This window comes from Hordeum vulgare, chromosome 3H, assembly GCF_904849725.1.
Source record: "Hordeum vulgare subsp. vulgare chromosome 3H, MorexV3_pseudomolecules_assembly, whole genome shotgun sequence".
In the NCBI taxonomy this organism is placed as follows: Eukaryota; Viridiplantae; Streptophyta; class Magnoliopsida; order Poales; family Poaceae; genus Hordeum; species Hordeum vulgare.
The window spans coordinates 142,771,324-142,791,303 of record NC_058520.1 but is presented as its reverse complement, the minus strand read 5'-3'; the positions used below and the strand labels follow the sequence as shown (position 1 = coordinate 142,791,303).

General features: G+C 43.2%; 1 protein-coding gene and 2 non-coding genes across 3 annotated transcripts; all 3 read right to left on the bottom strand.

Annotated features, from left to right (window-relative positions):
• Nucleotides 1-111: 111 nt before the first annotated feature.
• LOC123443284 lies at nucleotides 112-1,625 on the bottom strand. The gene is made up of 3 exons (XM_045119616.1): nucleotides 1,125-1,625; nucleotides 408-635; nucleotides 112-310 (listed from the first exon to the last, which is right to left on the bottom strand). Exons 1-3 carry the CDS (start codon nucleotides 1,424-1,426, stop codon nucleotides 301-303), a joined length of 540 nt encoding a protein of 179 aa, XP_044975551.1. The 5' UTR covers nucleotides 1,427-1,625; the 3' UTR covers nucleotides 112-300.
• Nucleotides 896-967, bottom strand: TRNAQ-CUG. Its single transcript has one exon. It is a non-coding gene; the product is annotated as a tRNA-Gln (tRNA).
• A 196-nt stretch (nucleotides 1,626-1,821) lies between the features above and the next one.
• On the bottom strand, nucleotides 1,822-1,893 carry TRNAQ-CUG. The gene has a single exon. It is a non-coding gene; the product is annotated as a tRNA-Gln (tRNA).
• Between the last annotated feature and the right edge of the window lie 18,087 nt (nucleotides 1,894-19,980).

Genomic DNA, 19,980 nt, shown 5'->3' with positions numbered 1-19,980 from the left:
TGGTGGTTACATGAGCCATTATTTTGGCTGTTATGCGTGAATGAATCGCTGTCATCGTACGACGGAAACTCGAAAAGGCTCTGAGGCAAAGTATAACGACAGTTGGACGAATTTCCTGAAACCGTTTTACTTCTATTATTAGATTTAGCAAGCGTGATGTAGACATGATCACCAGGTAGAAGAGTGGAGTACATTTGCCGTACAATCTGACCTAGCTAGACAACCTCAAGCCTGAAACAAAATCTATGAAGGTTGGACAGCCTTCTCCAGCACACTGCAGTTCCTTGAGGTTGAGGTGGATCATTTGTCACTGCAGGTCGCAAAGCCAAGTGAAATGAAGTGAGATGAGCTCTTGAGCCACACAAGATGGCCGGGTGAGAACTTTGATGACAGGTTATCAGACGTACCTTTTCTTCTTCTCGGAGGCGAGTTTCCGTCCCTTGCCGGCTATGACGTCGTCCATGCTCTGACCGTAGCGCCGGTACCGACCGCCGGAGGCGACGAAACCCGGGCACGGCCGGTAGGCCTTGATCGGCCACCACCCGAACAAGGGGACGGCGGCTATGCCGCCCATGATCCGTCCTTCGCCGTTGCAGCCCCTCTCTGGTTCCTCACGGCCGCACCCCTTGCAACCCCTGAAGTACAGTTGGAAGCACATTATGTATGTTTCAAACCGGAAGCACGCCAAATATAAATCCAAATGAAATTTAACAAACTTTCTTCAAGTAAGCAGTATCTTGTCATCTTAGTTTAAATAAAATTTGCAGCAGCAGATTTTCATAGAGGTTCAGGATCCTCGAATGGTTCATTTTAGCATAAATTGACAACAAATAGTCCCAGTCAATAAACGTAACTGTCACAGTGGCAAAAGTAAATTGAAAATGTTAGGAAAAAGAGGTTCCACCGAGACTTGAACTCGGGTTACTGGATTCAGAGTCCAATGTCCTAACCACTAGACCATGGAACCATTTGTTGGTTCGGGCTTGAAAATACTGTTATTTAAAATATTATTCACGCTTAGATAGTGGCATACTAACACGCTAGTAAAGTCGTCATCTATCTTTCCGACAGTTACATGCTCGGTAAATTTGAGACAGTCCTGGAACTGGAAGAGCAGCCCGTACCTGAAGTTAGGGTCATCCTTGTAGTCGTATCTGACAGCTGCCGGAGTTGGGGCGGCTGCTGCTGCCCCCTCTTGATCTTTGGTCACAACGGAGGAAGTTGAGGACGAGGAGCTACCAGATGAGCTGCAGGCAAGATTGCCTTTGGCTCTGGCCGGCGCGTGCTTCCTGTGCAGCAGAGGAGACGCAGACGCCGAAGGAGGAGAGGGGCAGTGATTGGTCGAGAGGAAGACGGCGCCGTGAGGAGGAGGAGGAGGAGGAGGAGGAGACGGGAGCTGCAGCAGCCAGAGGGAGGAGGCCGCCATTTTTCAGGGGTGGGCGTGCTCGTGCCACACTCCCTCCCTGCGCCTCGCTTCCTTTCCCCTGGAGAATAACGCGACCAGGGGACGAGGGAGAAATGGAGGGGGGATGTGGGAAAAGAATGGAGGATGAACCTGCGGCCACGTACGTCGTCAGGAGGGAGGCCGGGCTTCGGTTGGATTGGAGATAATGCGCGGTGGGTGCTGCTCCCACGATTTGTTGGCTCTTTTATTTCGTCTCTGAACCGTTTCGTTGAATTTTTTTGTTTTGGAGATGGGAAGAAAAGAAAAGAAAAGATTTGGTTATCCAAAACAAAAATCTCGGTGTCTCAAGGTGAGAAGTCAGTCAAGGAAGTTACTGTCCATGAGGAAGAAAATGAATGAAAACGAAACAAAAAATGAGGTTCTACCGAGACTTGAACTCGGGTTACTGGATTCAGAGTCCAATGTCCTAACCGCTAGACCATAGAACCTTTGGTGTCCTGCTTGCGTGATCTACCTTATATATCACTGGTTTTATCGATTTTCCAGAAACCATACGTACGCTAATAAAAATTAGACATTTACAAATATTTTGCGATTAAAACAAGTATGGACGCTCTTTTCTGCAGTCTTAAGATATTTACCATTATATTTACACACTGACGCTAAATGCATCTCAATCTGTTCAACGGCTTCTCGCCAAGCCTGAATTCTCCTAATTTTCAAAAAATAATTAATGTGATTTTAAGCCTAAGCACAGGGGAGTCCGGAATGCCATGTGTGTGATCCACATCTGAAGATAGGGGTGGTCGGATATTGGGTTTATCACATGACGCGGAGATTTAATCCACTATTGTAAATTCGATGTAGGTTGCTCCTAAATGTTTTCCATCCTTTTTTGCTTAGTTCAAATGGTAGGAAGGATGACTATCATGTGTGTGTTGTATTACCTCCGTGCCAAATTACTTGTCGTAGATTTCGGCGGTGCCAGCAATTATTAATGTGTAGTCAATTGAAACTTGTGTAGTCATATGTATGTATTTATGATTTTTTCTGCATCATATATACTTATTGTATGTTTTTTTTGAAAAAAAGTTATGTTGTCATTTGACTGCACATCTCATGTATGGCTTCGCCACTGGTAGTTTTGCCTAAATACGGATAGTAATTCGAACGGACGGAGTGCATGATGAATTGGTGACGGTATTCAAGAAAGTTACCTCATCGTGATATCAAAGAACTTTTACTTGATTACTGCAAATGTAGAGGACCAAACGATTAATGATGATAAAGTTGTTTGTACTTAGCATGAAGAACATATTAATGCTCTTTTTCAATGTGTGAAGCCATGTGAGTCTTTGGCCTTTGGGTCCAACTACCTTGAAGATGGTAGCTCAAACTATATTCACCAATATGTATAATGATATAGCAATAGGATTAGCAATTCATGAGTGCGACATTGTTGTTGGAAATCAGAGGTGTGTGTTGATCATATGAGTTAGGACAAACAATCACGACATCAATACCGGGGACTTTCTAACAAGGTTTAGGAAAAACATTTACAATCCCAATGCATGACTACAAGCGCTTCGCCATGTACTAAATTCTGTTTATGCCGAGGTGCCTTTGTATATATTAGGTCTGGATTACATGTGTCCGACTTAAACACGTAGATTCGTCCACTCTTTTTTTCATATCTCAAGAAACTTTTACCCCCCCGCGTGTCCTACTTGGGTGACTCGAGGGGCGAAGCCTAGACCTGTGGCCTCCTTCCTCCTCAATCTCCCGTCACCGACGTTGGAAGCAGCCACCGGGCAAGCTCGGCACGCTACCAATGAAGGTGGTTGAAAGCACATATGCTCCCTTGATGGTTTTGGTAATTCATGACAACATACATTGTCTCTTGGACTAACACTTTTACCTAGTATATTTCAGGTATAGTCCACAAAGAACATTGGCTAAAGGATTGTGAGGAGAAACCCCTTGATGCAAGGAAAAGAATATGATTGGTCAAGCTTCAAGCAAGATGACTCTACATTTTATATTTGTGAGAAATAAATTTTGAGTCCATAGGAAAGCCAATACTATTAAAAGAGGGTGAGGTATTATGATGAATTGGTTGCTCAAGTGCTTAGAGATAACCACCAAAAATGTCTAGTACTTCTCCCACAAATATCTTTATCCAAGCCAAAACAGAAACATTGGTGCCACCAATATTTTCCACTCGGCCCTACCAATTTTCCACGAGACAAATCCTATGCCAAACCCCAATCTCTCGGTACCACCAACTTTCATATCGGCGCCACCGAGATTAGTGACCAACTTGCTGATGTCTCAATTCAAAGAATCGGAATTTCTGAGTTTTGGAATCGGTCTTACCGAGATTTGGAAACTGCTCTAGGTCATCGTATCGGTACCACCGAGATTCATATATATCGGTCTCACCGAGAATTCAAAAGCTGCAACATTTAATGCAACTCGATACAAGCGAGATTCATTTCGGTGTCACCGAGTTGGGCAATAATGTTGTAATGGTTGGATTTTGGGGGATGCCTATATATACCCCTCCACCTCCTCTCATTCGCAGTGGAAGCACTCAGAACACACTTACACTTGCGAGATCCATTTTTCTGAGAGAGAGAGCCACCTACTCATGTGTTGAGATCAAGATATTCCAATCCATCCATCTTAAACTTGATCTCTAGCCTCCCCAAGTTGCTTTCCACAAAATTAATCTCTCCTACCCATGCCAAATCCGTGAGAGAGTGATTGAGTGTTGAGGAAACTATCTTTGAAGCACAAGAGCAAGGAGTTCATCGTTCTACCACATCTATTACCTTTTGGAGGGTGGTGCCTCCTAGATTTATTAGGTGTTGCTTGGAAGCCTCCTACTTCGTGTTGTGGAGTTGAACCAAGAAGTTTGTACGGGCAAGGAGATCACCTACTTCGTGAAGATCTACCGTGAGTGAGGCTAGTCCTTCGTGGATGTAAGCCATGGTGGAATAGACAAGGCCGCTTCTTCGTGGACCCCTTGTGGGTGGAGCCCTCTATGGACTCTCGCAACCGTTACCCTCCGTGGGTTGAAGTCTCCACTAACGTGGACGTACAATAGCACCACCTATCGGAACCATGCCAAAAATTGTCGTGTTCATCTTTGCATTTGATCTTCCTAAACTCTACTCCTTACTACATGCACAATGTCTTTACTTTTCGGTGCCATATATGTTGACTAGCATGTGTAGGGTGCTCTAGACTTGTTAGAATTGCTAAAATCTGCCAACAATGAAAATTGGGAAAAGGCTAGGTTTTAATTTATGCAAGTAGTCTATTCACCCCCCTCTAGACACCCCTTGTAATGATCCCCCAATTGGTATCAGAGCTTTGGTCTCCATAGCCTTAGTTAATCACCATTGGAGGAAGATGAACGTGTCTAGTTTGGGAAATATTAGTCATAGAGTGCCTATTCTCAGTGGGGAGTACTGTAGACAATGGAAAGATAAAATGCTTGATATATTTGATGAATTCCATTTAAGCAAGTATCTTGAATATCCCTATGCGCCTCCCATTGATCCCTTACATCATTCTCATGATGAAGAACTTGATATGCTTGACAATCTTAAAACTGTTAATCTTATCATTAGAGCACATCCAAGAAATGTGCTTAATTAAATACAGAATTTTGAGTGTGCCTATGCTTTGTGGAAAAACTTAGAGGAAAGATATCCAAACTATTCCTTGAAAAATCTTGATATCATTTTCCATAAATGTATTGCCTTTCACAAGATGAATCCCAGTGATCTTAATTTTGATAAATGTCTATTTGAGCTTCGTGACCTCATGCATGCTAAAGAAGATGTCATTAGCATTAATAACATAATTGTAGAAGCCATTCACATGCATAAACTCGAACATTGTGATGGTCAAAATCCTAACAAATATCTTGATTCTTATGAGGAAACTTCAATTGATGATAACAATGTGGAGCACAGCTACTACGATGAAGCTGAAGAGTTTGACATCGAGTATGAGAAGACCATTAGGAACCTTAGTCTTATGGCAAACCTCAGAGACTACATGGTTGGAGGAAAGGAGTGGATACTTGACGGTGGATCCACCGATCACATGACCGGAGACAAAGACGTGTTTCATGAGATTACACCAAACCATGGACCATGAAGGTATGTGGCCTTCGGTGACAACTCCAAGGAGAAGGTACTTGGTATTGGTAAGGTGGCCATATATCATGATAGTTCCATTCAAAATGTCATGCTTGTTGAATCCCTTGGCTACAATCTTATTTCCGTATCTAGACTAGCAGACTTTGATTTCAATGTGCTACTTACGAATGTTGGCTGCCAAGTATTTCGCCGTGATAATCATAACATGGTCTTTACTTGTTTCCGTAGAGGTGATCTATACATTGTAGATTTCAGAAAAAAAATAATCCAAACCTCTTACATGCCTTATTGCAAAATCTTATAAAGGTTGGTTATGGCATAGAAGGCTAGGACATGTTGGTATGAGTAATCTTGACAGGCTTATCAAAGGTGATCAAATTCTCGGTGCTTGTTGCTATCCCACAGACAACAACGCCAGAAATTGACACGTTGACAGAGGCTGGGCTTGCGTTGTTTTTTCCCTTGAAGAGGAAAGGGTGATGCAGCACGAGAGCAGTAAGTATTTCCCTCAGTTTGAGAACCAAGCTATCGATCCAGAAGGAGGGTCTCGTCAAGTCTAGAGTACCTGCGCAAACACAAACAAGCTTGCACCCAACGCTTCAAAAGGGTTGTCAATCCCTTCAAGATTGTTTGCAAAGTGAGATTTGAAGGCGGAAAGTGCAACGAAGTAAAAAGTGTAAGGCTGAAAATATGGTGTGGAGTAGACCCTGGGGGCCATAGTGTTCACTAGAGGCTTCTCTCAAAATATCAAGTATTACGGTGGGTGAACAAATTACTGTTGAGCAATTGATAGAACCGCGCAAAGTCATGACGACATCTAAGGCAATGATCGTACATATAGGCATCACGTCTGAGACAAGTAGACCGATACTTTCTACATCTACTACTATTACTCCACACATCGACCGCTATCCAGCATGCATCTAGTGTATTGAGTTCATGATGAACAGAGTAACGCTTTAAGCAAGATGACATGATGTAGAGGGATAATCTCAAACCAATGATGAAAACCCCATCTTTTTACCCTTGATGACAACAACATGATGCGTACCTCGCTACCCCTTCTGTTACTGGGTGAGGTCACCACACGGTATGAACCCAAAACCAAGCACTTCTCCCATTGCAAGAATCATAGATCTAGTTGGCCAGACAAAACCCACAACTCGAAGAGAATTACAAGGATATGAAATCATGCATAAGAGAGATCAGAAGAAACTCAAATAAGATTCATAGATAATCTGATCATAAATCCATAATTCATCGGATCTCGACAAACACACCGCCAAAGAAGATTACATCGGATAGATCTCCATGAAGATCATTGAGAACTTTGTATTGAAGATCCAAGAGAGAGAAGAAGCCATCTAGTTACTAGCTATGGACCTGTAGGTCTATGGTGAACTACTCACGCATCATCGGAGAGGTCATGGTGTTGATGAAGAAGCCCTCCGTATCCGAATCTCCCCTCCGACAGGGCACCAGAACGTGCCCCAGATGGGATCTTGCAGAGACATAAGCTTGCGGCGGCAGAAAAGTACTTTCGATGATCTCCTGATTTTTTTTGGGATTTTTAGGGAATATATAGGCGCAACCGCTAGGTCAGGGGACGCTCAGGGGGCCCACAAGCCTGGATGGCGCGGCCTCCCCCTGGCCGCGGGGTGGGGGCTTGTGGGGCCCCTGGGGCTCCCCTGTCTTGGCTCCCAAGCTCCCCGATCTTGTTCCGTTCCATAAAAAATCTTTTCGGGGATTTTCTTCCGTTTGGACTCCGTTTCAAAATCTCCTCTAAAAGGGGTCAAAAACATGGAAAAAACAGGAACTGGCACTTGGCACTGAGTTAATAAGTTAGTCCCAAAAAATAAATAAAAGGCATGCAAAACATCCAAAGTTTGACAAGATAATAGCATGAAACCATCAAAAATTATAGATACGTTGGAGACGTATCAAGCATCCCCAAGTTTAACTCCTGCTCGTCCTCGAGTAGGGAAGTGATAAAGAATGATTTTTTGATGTGGAATGCTACCTAGCATAGTTGTCCTTTGCAACTTATTTCACGTAGCATGAATGTTCATATCCGTACGATTCAAAGCAATAGTTTGATATTGACATGAAAACAGTAATACTTCAAGCAAACTAGCAAAGTAATCATGAACTTTCAAAATAACAAGGCTAAAGAAAGTTATCCCTACAAAATCATATAGTCTGGCTATGCTCCATCATCCTCACACAACTAATGTAAATCATGCACAACCCCGGAATTGGCCAAGTAATTGTTTTCGCACTCTTACTTTCTCAAACTTTTTATAACTATCACGCAATACATGAGCGCGAGCCATGGATATAGCACTATAGGTGGAATAGAGTGTGGTGGTGGTTGTGAGACAAAAAAGGAGGAGATGGTCACACTGACTCGGCGTATCAATAGGCTATGGAGATGCCCATTAATAGATATCAATGCGAAAGAGTAGGGATTGCCATACAAGAGATGCACTAGAGCTATAAGTATGTGAAAGCTCAAAAGAAAAACTAGTGGGTGTGCATCCAACTTGCTTGCTCACGAAGACCTAGGGCAATTTCGAGGAAGCCCATCATTGAAATATACAAGCCAAGTTATAAAATGAAGATTCCCACTAGCATATGGTAGTGACAAAGTAAGAAGCTCTCAATCATGAAGAACATGGTGCTAACATGAAGCACAAGTGTGGAAAAAGATAGTAGCATTGTGCCTTCTCTCTTTTTGTCTTTTTTTTTTTCATTTGGGCTCTTAGGCCTCTTTTTTTTGAGATCTTTGGCCTTTATTTTTATTTCCTCACATGGGACAATGCTCTAATAATGATGATCATCACACTTTTATTTACTCACAGCTCAAAGATCACAATGATGATGACTCCATAGGAAATGCCTCCGGCAGTGTACCGGGATGTGCAACAATCTAGTATGGAGTATGCCATTGAAACATTTCACTAGCTAACTTACGATCATTCAATGGCAATATGAGAGTGACGACACAAGTCATGAGACGGAACGGTGGTAGTTGCATGGCAATATATCTCGGAATGGCTATGAAAATGCCATAGTAGGTAGATATGGTGGCTGTTTTGAGGAAGGAATTTGGTGGGTTTGTGCACCGGCGAGAATTGCGCGGCACTAGAGGGGCTAGCAATGGTGAAAGGTGAAATTGCATCTATACCATGGACTCACATTAGTCATGAAGAACTCACATACTTATTGCGAAAGTTTTTATTAGTAATCGAAACAAAGTGGTAAACGCATACTCCGAGGGGAAGGGTTGTAGGTGTAAACCATCGCACGATCCCGACCTCAACACAAAGGATGACAATCAATAGATCAATTATGCTCTGACTTCCTAACATAGCGGTTCACCATACGTGCATGCTACGGGAATCACTAACTTCAACACAAGTATTTCTAGATTCACAACACCCTACTAACAAAACTCTTAATATTACCGAATCCATGTCTCAAAACTAATTGAGAGGAATCGAAACTTCTCTTTCTACTCAATGCACATGAAGATGGAGGTTTTTGCATCCTCTTTGGGTACCTAGCACATTTGGGACTACTTTCATAGCATAAGCCAACTACCAAATCACGCACCGCCGTGATCTAAAGATATAAGTGAAGCACAAGAGAAAAAGTATCTAGCTCAAAAGATATATGTGAAGCATAAGAGCAAAAGTATCTAGCTCAAAAGATATAAGTGAAGAACTATGAGCATGTAACGACCAAGATGCGGTCCTTTCCGATCTGGGGGTTGAGGCCCCCGAATAGGAAAGAAGCGCATCTAAGCGTTTCGCAAGCAAGTAACATAGCACAAATAATAATAAAGTAGACAATTCGGGATTCAACTGTCTTCTTATTAATAACTCAGAGTACAACACAGATACAAACAAGGTAGTTCCGGTATGGACTACAAAACATGGAAAATGATATGCTACCCTGCTGCAGGCCCACGATCACGACCACGCCTCAGTCCTCTGGATAGTTCACGTAGAGGCGGTCTGTCTCCTCGTTGTACTACCACGCCAGCTGGGTGCCATCGGGATCATCTGTCTCTGGGGTACCTGTACCTGCTGGGAGTTTCGGAGGAATCCGTGAGCCACGAGGACTCAACAATCTAAGACCTTGGTGCCAGAACTAGTCATGTTATTGGGTAGGGTAAGGGAGAAGTGTATCAGGCTGCAGCATCCTATGTTTGAATAAGTGGCTAACTTACGCAAAATAGAAGTGAAGGTGGTCTACGCTAACGGTCGGGTTTACTTGATCAGTAAGTGATCCTAAACACCTACCTACGGCATTCATAACCCCACCGTGTTCCCGATCGAAGAGAGATCTTCGAAGGGACAGTCACGGTTACGCACACAGTTGGCAATTTTATTAGCTTATGTTTAAGTTCTCTAATACCGGATGTTAACAAAATATCCCAAGTTGCCACATAACCGCGGGCACGGCTTTCCGAAAGATTAAACCCTGCAGGGATGCTCCAACTAGTCCATCACAAACGAACACAGGCCGCAAAGGCGTCCTCTATCACGAATCTCGTGATCTCGTCGGATTCCTTAGAGGAAAACCTCAACTCTGGGGAAAACCAAAGCTTCACTGGGATTCCTATACGCAAGATATACCGCTAAGGTAAGACAAGGCTAGCAGGACCTCCCGACGTGTCGACGACCCTGATAAGAGCCGCGTATCTCAGTCTCAGGACACGCCGGATGAGCGATGGTTACCACGCCAAAACACCGAGTTGCCCCGGGGAGCGTAATAAGCTGCTCTGGGTTGGACCAACACTCATGAGGAGCACCGGCCCGGGTTGTTGATTAAAGTCCTCGGGGTAGCTACTCCCTATGCAAATTATTATTAAGTTGTTAGCAAATTAACACCAATGTCGGGTCCCGCCGGACAAGCCTTAGCACTACGTGATTTATCCAGGGGGTCCCCATAACAACCCCGAACGTTATAGGAGCGATCATTATGGAATCAAACACCGGTAGCCGGTAACTAAGGCGGCAATAACGGAACAAAGCACCCGGCAAAAGGCTAGGCCTCCCGTCATTTACCAAGTATATAGGTGCATTAATTAAATAACAGAATTTAATATAATGATATCAAGCTCATGTCATCACATGAGTGTAAAACACCTGCAACTAGCAATGCTAACATTAGTAGCTGAGCAAGCCTACTTAGCCACACAAGTTTGCTAGGAAGGAGAACGGTATTTGGGCTCATGGCATTTCAAGAGGCAATTCAATTTCAGTGGTAGGCAGCGAGCAATATGACATGGAAACGAAACTAACATAACAAGTCTAGAGATGGAATCAAGGTCATATCATCTTGCCTGTGATATCCTCAGCATGGAATGGTTCTGGTTCGTCCTGCACGTACTCTCCTGACTCCACGTATTCGTTCTCCGATCCCGGTGCTACCCAACATAAGAACAACAGCCAATGAACAACATCACCACAAGATGCAACAATCATATGATGCATGAGATGAAAATTGAGCATACACCACTATCTCTATCACTAGCACAAGCAAAAATAAGCTACTGCAAGTTTCTGGACAGAACTGTACACTAAGCTATTTTGACATGCATGAGAATGACATGAACAGATGCGGCTCGTGAAAACGGTGCAAAACCATATAAAGAACATTGCAAACGGAGCTACGGATCAACGTGAATCAACGAAACAAGATATGAAGCTCTACGTGGAAGTTTCAACAACACACTCACATTTGGCAGAAATCTGGTATTCCCAGGTTGCCAAGACAAGTAACAACCCAAAATGAATGTATTGGAGCAAGGAAGAACACCACAACATCAACTAAGCACACACATTGACCAAAATGACAAAACTACATAATCTGCCATAATCTGCCATAATCTGCATCTTAGCTCTTTGGGAGCTGCATGCAACATAGCTACAGGTCTTCAAACATGACAAATATGTGGCTGTAGACAACCAAGAACACTACAAGCACCAGCAAGAATCACAGCAAAAGGAATTAAACTCTAGAAGATAAAGGCCACAAACTTTCCCAAAACCACCAGATCTCAGGGACTTAGTGAAAATTCCTGCACCTGAGTTTCTGTCTCTGTTCTGAAGCTTTTTGACAGCAATAAAAACACAACCTACTGGACTCCAAATGATTTGAAATTTGACAGGGAGATTAACGAACTTACCAGGTTCAAAATCCTAGCACTGAACTAAGGCTAGTTCTTAACAGAATGACCAGCACATCCTCATCTATAAGAGAAGAAAATGTTTCCAGCAACCCAGACTTGGTGAAATTTCAGATTTCACTAAACTGGAATTCTTCAGCCACATGCCCACTTTGTCTAGGCACAGTTTGCACACACATTACACCAAGTGATAATTGACACCACTATAGTGTAGAGCAAAACCCCTACTACCAACACACAAAAACTCATGCCCTTGGGCTCCACCTATTCCATGGAATCAAGGCTCAAACTTGCAACAAAACTGAATATGTCAACTCCATAAGGTATCCTACTAAGACAACAACTACAAAGGTTGGGTTCATGTGCACAATGACAAAGTGACATGGGGGTTTGAACCCCATGTTTGTGTCATGCACATCAACATCACAAGCACATCTACCAAACTATCCCCACACACAAACACCATGCCCTCTCACATATAGACATGTGAAGGTGCATAGTTTTGCAAAGGTGGGGAAGTTCCACACACACACACACACATACTCCACGTCATTCACAACAACATCAACTCTTAAATCCAAGAACAACATGAGGGGGAAAACTACTAAGCAAGTAACTTGGAAGCATCACCTCTCAAACATTTTTAGTAGGTACCACAAGTGGTGTGCACTCACTACAAACACATCTCCATACCTACACCAACAACTTCACTTACAACCCCTATGTACACATGCCTATTTGCAATCACACCATCAACATAAACTAACAAGACCACATACACACACATATCACTTAAGCCACCAACACCATCTATCACAATACTGGTGTGTGCAAAACACACACACAATACAATCTGCACCCATCTACACTAGCAGGAAAAATATTAAATAGGACACCTTGCTGTCTATGCATAAGAAAAAGGAAGTAACAAAAATAAAAGGAAAGCAAAAAAAAAACAGAAATATGCATCAGGGCTCCTGGGAATCGAACCCAGTACCTCCTGGTACACAGCAACAGAGCCTACCACTACACCACTGCCACTTCGTCGGCAAGGTAGGGGAGGCAATCAGGCTAACATGTCCCTGTTGCTACTGTGCAGGAAAATCAGAAAACAAAATAGCGCGGAGGGGGGATCGAACCCGCGCCCTCCAACAGGCACACCACACACACATACCACTGGGCTACGCTACGTCTACTGAACTAATACGCGCAAGAAATAGACGAAGGGTCTCTCCCGTGCTTATTTGCTACTCTGATCTACCCTGCTCGCCGGAGACAGAGAAGGCAACGCAGTCCAAACTGCCCACGGCCCAACATTGACGGGGGAAACTCCCTGGCCGCGGCGCTGCTAGCACGAGGGGGGAGGAAGCCCCCTCTGCGCAACACACCCACATGCACTACCTCATGCATCTACTACCACAACCACAACAACCTGCTACTGTTGCTGCTCGAACAGAGAGTACGCACGCGCCACAGGCCGGATCCGAGCTGAACTACGGAGGAGGAAGGAAGGGGGAGGTGCGGCCTCACCTTTGGAAGGAAGGGGGGCTTCGATCTGAAGGGGAGGAAGCCGGACCGGAGGGGAAGAAGACGTGCTGAGGAAGATCCTGCCGTAGACCGAAGCAGTGACGAAGTGCACCGGGGCCGAGGCGTTGACGAGGTCGAGCTCGTCGGTGTGGTCGCTCCCCGACCCTACCGACGACGGGAATGGAACGCGGGGTCGAACCCCGAGCTCCTGGACATGGCGGACTCGCCGGACGGCGACGACGGCGGGGTATATGCGGGCACCTTCTCTGCTTCTCTCTGCTACTGTCTACAGAACCTACCTGGGAAGGAGAAGGAGAGATGGAGGGGAGAGGAGAGGTGGCGGCGACAGGAGAGGAAAGGGAGGAACCCTAGGACGAGGGGGGCACGGACGCCCAACTTATATGGGGGGGACCTCGACATCCGCGCTCACGGCGTCGGGCGTGTCCTCTCTGGAGCCTGACGGAAAGGAGGCGATGGGAGGGGACGGCGTCAGGGAAAGAAGGAAGGGCATGGGCCTCACGCAGGGGGAGGAAAGGAAAGGAAAGGAGCGCCAGGGAGATGAAGCCCACTGGCGCCAACTATAAGAAAGGCCCCAGTGGCCTTTCCAGAAAAAATAAAAACCATGAAGGAAAAGAAATAAAACAAACAAACTGGTGGGAATAAATTCTAAAGGAAAAATCCCCTGGTCATAGAAAAATATGACCTAAATAATAAAAATAAGAACAAGATTTTTAGAGTAAGCAAATATTTAACAAAACAACATTAGGCTTGCTATTTTGTGTTATTGCCACCTGTATAAAGCACTCTTAAAAATCACCATGCTTGCATAACTACACACTCACATTAATCCCTAAACAAAAGACATTTTTAAGCAACTTTTGGGAAGATGGAATTTTGAACATGAGATAATAGGAAAGGAAAAGGGTTTGAAATTGCAATGAGCTTGAAAAAAAACCTAGCAACCACTCCTACACACCACACACCATCATCACATATGCATCAACACATGAAATCACAAGATCACATAAATCACACCTAGCAAGATCACATGCAATCATATCAAGACATAGCATCATATGATATGGCAAGGATGGTATGACATGGATGCATGCATGCAAAAGAAGAACACAAGGTGACACATGAAATCACACATGCATAGATAGCTCTCATGACAAAGTCAAGGTGGTCCCACATGAAGTAGGTCCAAATAGGGTAGGTTTTACACTTGGGGCATTACAGAGCATTCTAGCAAAATCACGATGAGTGCATGTCTCTCTCTCTCAAAAAGGTGTGCAGCAAGGATGATTGTGACCAAACAAAAATAAAAGACTCCTATGATACAAGACGCTCCAAGCAAAACACATATCATGTGGTGAATAAAAATATAGCTCCAAGTAATGTTACCGATGGATTGAAGACGAAAGAGGGGATGCCTTCCCGGGGCATCCCCAAGCTTAGGCTTTTTGGTGTCCTTGAATTTGGCTTGTGGTGCCTTGGGCATCCCCAAGCTTGAGCTATTTCCACTCCTTGTCTCTTTGTCCATGAGAACATCACCCAAAACTTGAAAACTTCACAACACAAAACTTAAACAGAAACTTGTGATAACATTAGTACAAGAAAACAAACTAGCACTTCTTTTGGTACTGTAGAAAACTTGAATTCCATCTATATTGATGATGGGCTACTGGATTCTCACTTTTCCATGGCTAGTACGCCCCGATACTAACCATAGTTTCATCAAAACAAGCAACCAACTCAAGAAAAACAGAATCTGTCAAAAACAGACCAGTCTGTAGCAATCTGTATACTTCGTATACTTATCGTACCGCAAAAAATCTGAAAAATTACGACGCCCTGGGAAAAAGCATATCAATCATCATCAAAAAGAATCAACTCAAAATCTCTTTCTTAGTAAAAATGAAAAATCATATCGTGAGCGAAAAGTTTCTGTCTTTTTCCAGCAGAATCAAACAACCATTACCAAGACTAGTCATAAAGGCTTTGCTTGGCTCAAACACAAAAAGAAACACAAAAAACACAATCACAACAGAATTATGAAAGTGTGGACGCAACAAAACATAAAGAAAAAGATAAATTCATTGGGTTGCCTCCCAAAAAGCGCTATTGTTTAATGCCCTTAGCTAGGCATAAAAGCGATAGAATCACGTATCGTCGTCTTTGGTGCTCAAACCATAAGTGTTCCTCATCATGGACGCATAAGGCAATATTATTTTCTTTCTAGGAAAGTGTTCCATGCCTTCCTTAAAGTAAATTGAAATATAATATTCCCTTCCTTTATATCGATGATAGCACCAATAGTCCTTAGGAAAGGTCTACCAAGAATAATAGGGCATGTAGGATTGCAATCAATGTCAAGCACAATGAAATACACGGGTACATAGTTCCTATTTGCAATAATAAGAACATCATTGATCCTTCCCATGGGTTTCTTGACAGTAGAATCAGCAAGATGCAAATTAAGAGAACACTCTTCAATCTCATTAAAACCCACAACATCACATAAAGACTTTGGAATCGCAGAAACACTAGCACCCAAATCACACAAAGCATTACACTCATAGTTTTTGATTTTGATTTTGATGGTAGGTTCCCACTCATCATGAATCTTTCTAGGGATAGAGACTTCCAATTCAAGTTTCTCTTCAAGAGATTTTATCATAGCTTCGACGATATGATCGGTAAAGGCTTTGTTTTGGCTATAAGCGTGTGGAGAGTTCAACATGGATTGCATCAAAGAAATGCATTCAATCAAGGAGCAAATATCATAATTGAATTCCTTGAAATCCACGGTAGTAATATCATTACTACTCAAAGTTTTCACGTCTTCTACTCCACTTTTAATGCTTTTAGCATCAAGATAGATGGACTCCGAATCATTGGGGCACTTTTCAACCAAAGTGGATTCATATCCAGCCCCATAATCATTAGGTTTCACACAAGAAAACAAAGATTCAATGGGAGTCACACCAAGCACTTTAAGATCTCCGTGATTCTCATCACGAGAACACGCCTTTTTAAGCCATTCATGTCTAGCACGAATTTGGGCGGTTCTTTCTTGGCGCTCAATCATGGAAACACGCATAGCTTTCAAAGTTTCATCCATGTTGATTTTGGGAGGAGAACATCTAACTTTCAAAGCATCAACATCACAAGAAATTATATCCACGCTCTTAGCCAAATCGTCAATTTTGAGTAGTTTTTCCTCTATGGACGCATTGAAAATCTTTTGAGAGTTGATGAACTCTTTGATATTACTCTCTAGATCAGAGGGTAATCTATTGTAATTTCCATGAGTATTGTTGTAGGAGTTGCCAAAGTTATTAGAGGAGTTACTAGGAAAAGGCCTAGGAACATAGTTTCCTCTAAAGGCGTTGTTATTGCCAAAGTTATTCCTACCAACAAAATTAACGCCCAAGCTAGCGTTGCTACTATCAATCAAAGAAGACAAAGGCATATCATTAGGATCCAAAGGAGCACTTCTACTAGCAACCAAATTCATTAACTCATCCATCTTAGCACTCAACGAGTTAATTTCTTCTATAGCGTGTACCTTCTTACTAGTAGGTGACCTTTCAGTGTGCTATTGAGAGTAGTTTGTCATGATGTTGTCTAAGAGCTTTGTGGCTTCCCCTAACGTGATTTCTATGAACGTTGCACCCGAGGCGGAGTCCAAGATATTTCTAGAAGCGAAATTCAAGCCAGCGTAAAAGATTTGAATAATCATCCAAAGGCTCAAGCCATGAGCGGGACCATTTCTAATCATTAATTTCATTCTCTCCCAAGCTTGTGCAACATGTTCATGATCAAGTTGCTTGAAATTCATGATATCATTACAGAGAGAGATGATCTTAGCCGGCGGAAAATACTTGGATATATAATCATCTTTGCACTTATCCCAAGAATTGATACTATTTTTGGGCAAAGAAGAAAACCAAGTTTTTGCGCGACCTCGCAACGAGAAAGGAAAAAGCTTCAATTTAATCATGTCATTATCCACATCTTTTTTATTTTGCATATCGCAAAGCTCAATGAAGGTATTGAGATGGGATGCGACACCTTCACTAGGAAGGCCAGAGAATTGCTCATTCATAACAAGATTCAGCAAGGCGGCATTGATTTCGTATGACTCTGCACTAGTGGCGGGAGCAATCAGAGTACTAATAAAATCATTATTATTAGTATTCGAGAAGTCACAAAGTTTTGTGTTTTCGTTCATGGTGACTTCAGCAAGCAAGCAAGCACACAAGCAAACAAAGAGCAGGCGAGAAAAAGGGCAAACGAAAAGGCGAACGAAAAAGGCAAATTGGTGAAGTGGGGGAGAGGAAAACGGGAGGCAACTGGCAAACAAAGTAAATGCAAGAGATAAGTTTGCGACACCTACTTGGATGAGTTCTTGACTTGATCTTCCTCCCCGGCAACGGTGCCAGAAATTCTTCTACTATCCCACAGACAACAACGCCAGAAACTGACACGTTGACAGAGGCCGGGCTTGCGTTGGTTTTTCCCTTGAAGAGGAAAAGGTGATGCAACACAGGAGCAGTAAGTATTTCCCTCAGTTTGAGAACCAAGGTATCGATCCAGAAGGAGGGTCTCGTCAAGTACAGAGTACCTGCGCAAACACAAACAAGCTTGCACCCAACGCTTCAAAGGGATTGTCAATCCCTTCTAGATTGTTTGCAAAGTGAGATCTGAAGGCGGAAAGTGCAACAAAGTAAAAAGTGTAAGGCTGAAAATATGGTGTGGAGTATACCCTGGGGGCCATAGTGTTCACTAGAGGCTTCTCTCAAAATAGCAAGTATTATGGTGGGTGAACAAATTACTGTTGAGCAATTGATAGAAACGCGCAAAGTCATGACGATATCTAAGGCAATGATCATACATATAGGCATCACGTCCGAGACAAGTAGACCGATACTTTCTGCATCTACTACTATTACTCCACACATCGACCGCTATCCAACATGCATCTAGTGTATTGAGTTCATGACGAACAGAGTAACACTTTAAGCAAGATGACATGATGTAGAGGGATAATCTCAAACCAATGATGAAAACCCCATCTTTTTACCCTTGATGGCAACGACACGATGCGTGCCTCGCTACCCCTTCTGTCACTGGGTGAGGTCACCGCACGGTATGAACCCAAAACCAAGCACTTCTCCCATTGCAAGAATCATAGATCTAGTTGGCCAGACTAAACCCACAACTCGAAGAGAATTACAAGGATATGAAATCATGCATAAGAGAGATCAGAAGAAACTCAAACAAGATTCATAGATAATCTGATCATAAATCCACAATTCATCGGATCTCGACAAACACACCGCAAAAGAAGATTGCATTGGATAGATCTCCATGAAGATCATGGAGAACTTTGTATTGAAGATCCAAGAGAGAGAAGAAGCCATCTAGTTACTAGCTATGGATCCGTAGGTCTATGGTGAACTACTCACGCATCATCGAAGAGGTCATGGTGTTGATGAAGAAGCCCTCCGTATCCTAATCTCCCCTCCGACAGGGCACCAGAACGTGCCCCAGATGGGATCTTTCGGAGATAGAAGCTTGCGGCGGCGGAAAAGTACTTTCGATGATCTCCTGATTTTTTTGTGATTTTTAGGGAATATATATGCGCAACCCTAGGTCAGGGGATGCTCAGGGGGACCACAAGCCTGGATGGCGCGGCTTCCCCCCCTGGCCGCGGGGTGGGGGCTTGTGGGGCCCCTGGGGCTCCCCTGCCTTGGCTCCCAAGCTCCCCGATCTTCTTCCGTTCCAGAAAAAATCTTTTCGGGGATTTTCTTCCGTTTGGACTCCGTTTCAAAATCTCCTGTGAAAGGGGTCAAAAACATGGAAAAAATAGGAACTGGCACTTGGCACTGAGTTAATAAGTTAGTCCAAAAAAATAAATAAAAGGCATGCAAAACATCCAAAGTTTGACAAGATAATATCATGAAACCATAAAAAATTATAGATACGTTGGAGACGTATCACTTGTCAAGCAGGAAAACAAGTCGGTGGAAGTCATCCCATAAAGAACATCATGACTACAAGAAGGCCACTCGAGCTGCTCCACATGGATCTCTTTGGTCCCCATGCTTACAAGAGCCTCACTGGAAATTCTTATGGTTTAGTCATTGTTGATGATTTTTCCAGATTTATGTTGGTATTCTTTCTTGATGATAAGTCATAGGTAGAAAAGATCTTCAAGAACCTCGCTTGGATAGCTCAAAATTAGTTTGAAGTGAATATCAAGAAAGTTCAAAGCGACAATAGATCAGAGTTCAAGAACAAAAATGTGGATACTTTTCTTGATGACAAGGGTATCTCACATGAGTTCTCGGTGACGTACACACCTCAACAAAATGGAGTTGTTGAGAGGAAGAACCGGTCTCTCATAGAGATGGATAGAACGATGCTTGACGAATACAAGACGCCTAGACACTGTTGGGTAGAAGCCGTTGAAACAACTTGTCATGCCACGAACCATCTCTACTTACACGAGCTTCTCGATAAAATGGCATACGAGCTACTAGCCGGTAACAAACCCCAAGTTGGATACTTTTGGGTATTCGGTTCAAAGTGCTATATTCTTGACAAGCATCGTCGTTCTAAATTTGCTCCTAAGTCTTATGAAGGTTTCCTACTTGGTTACGTAT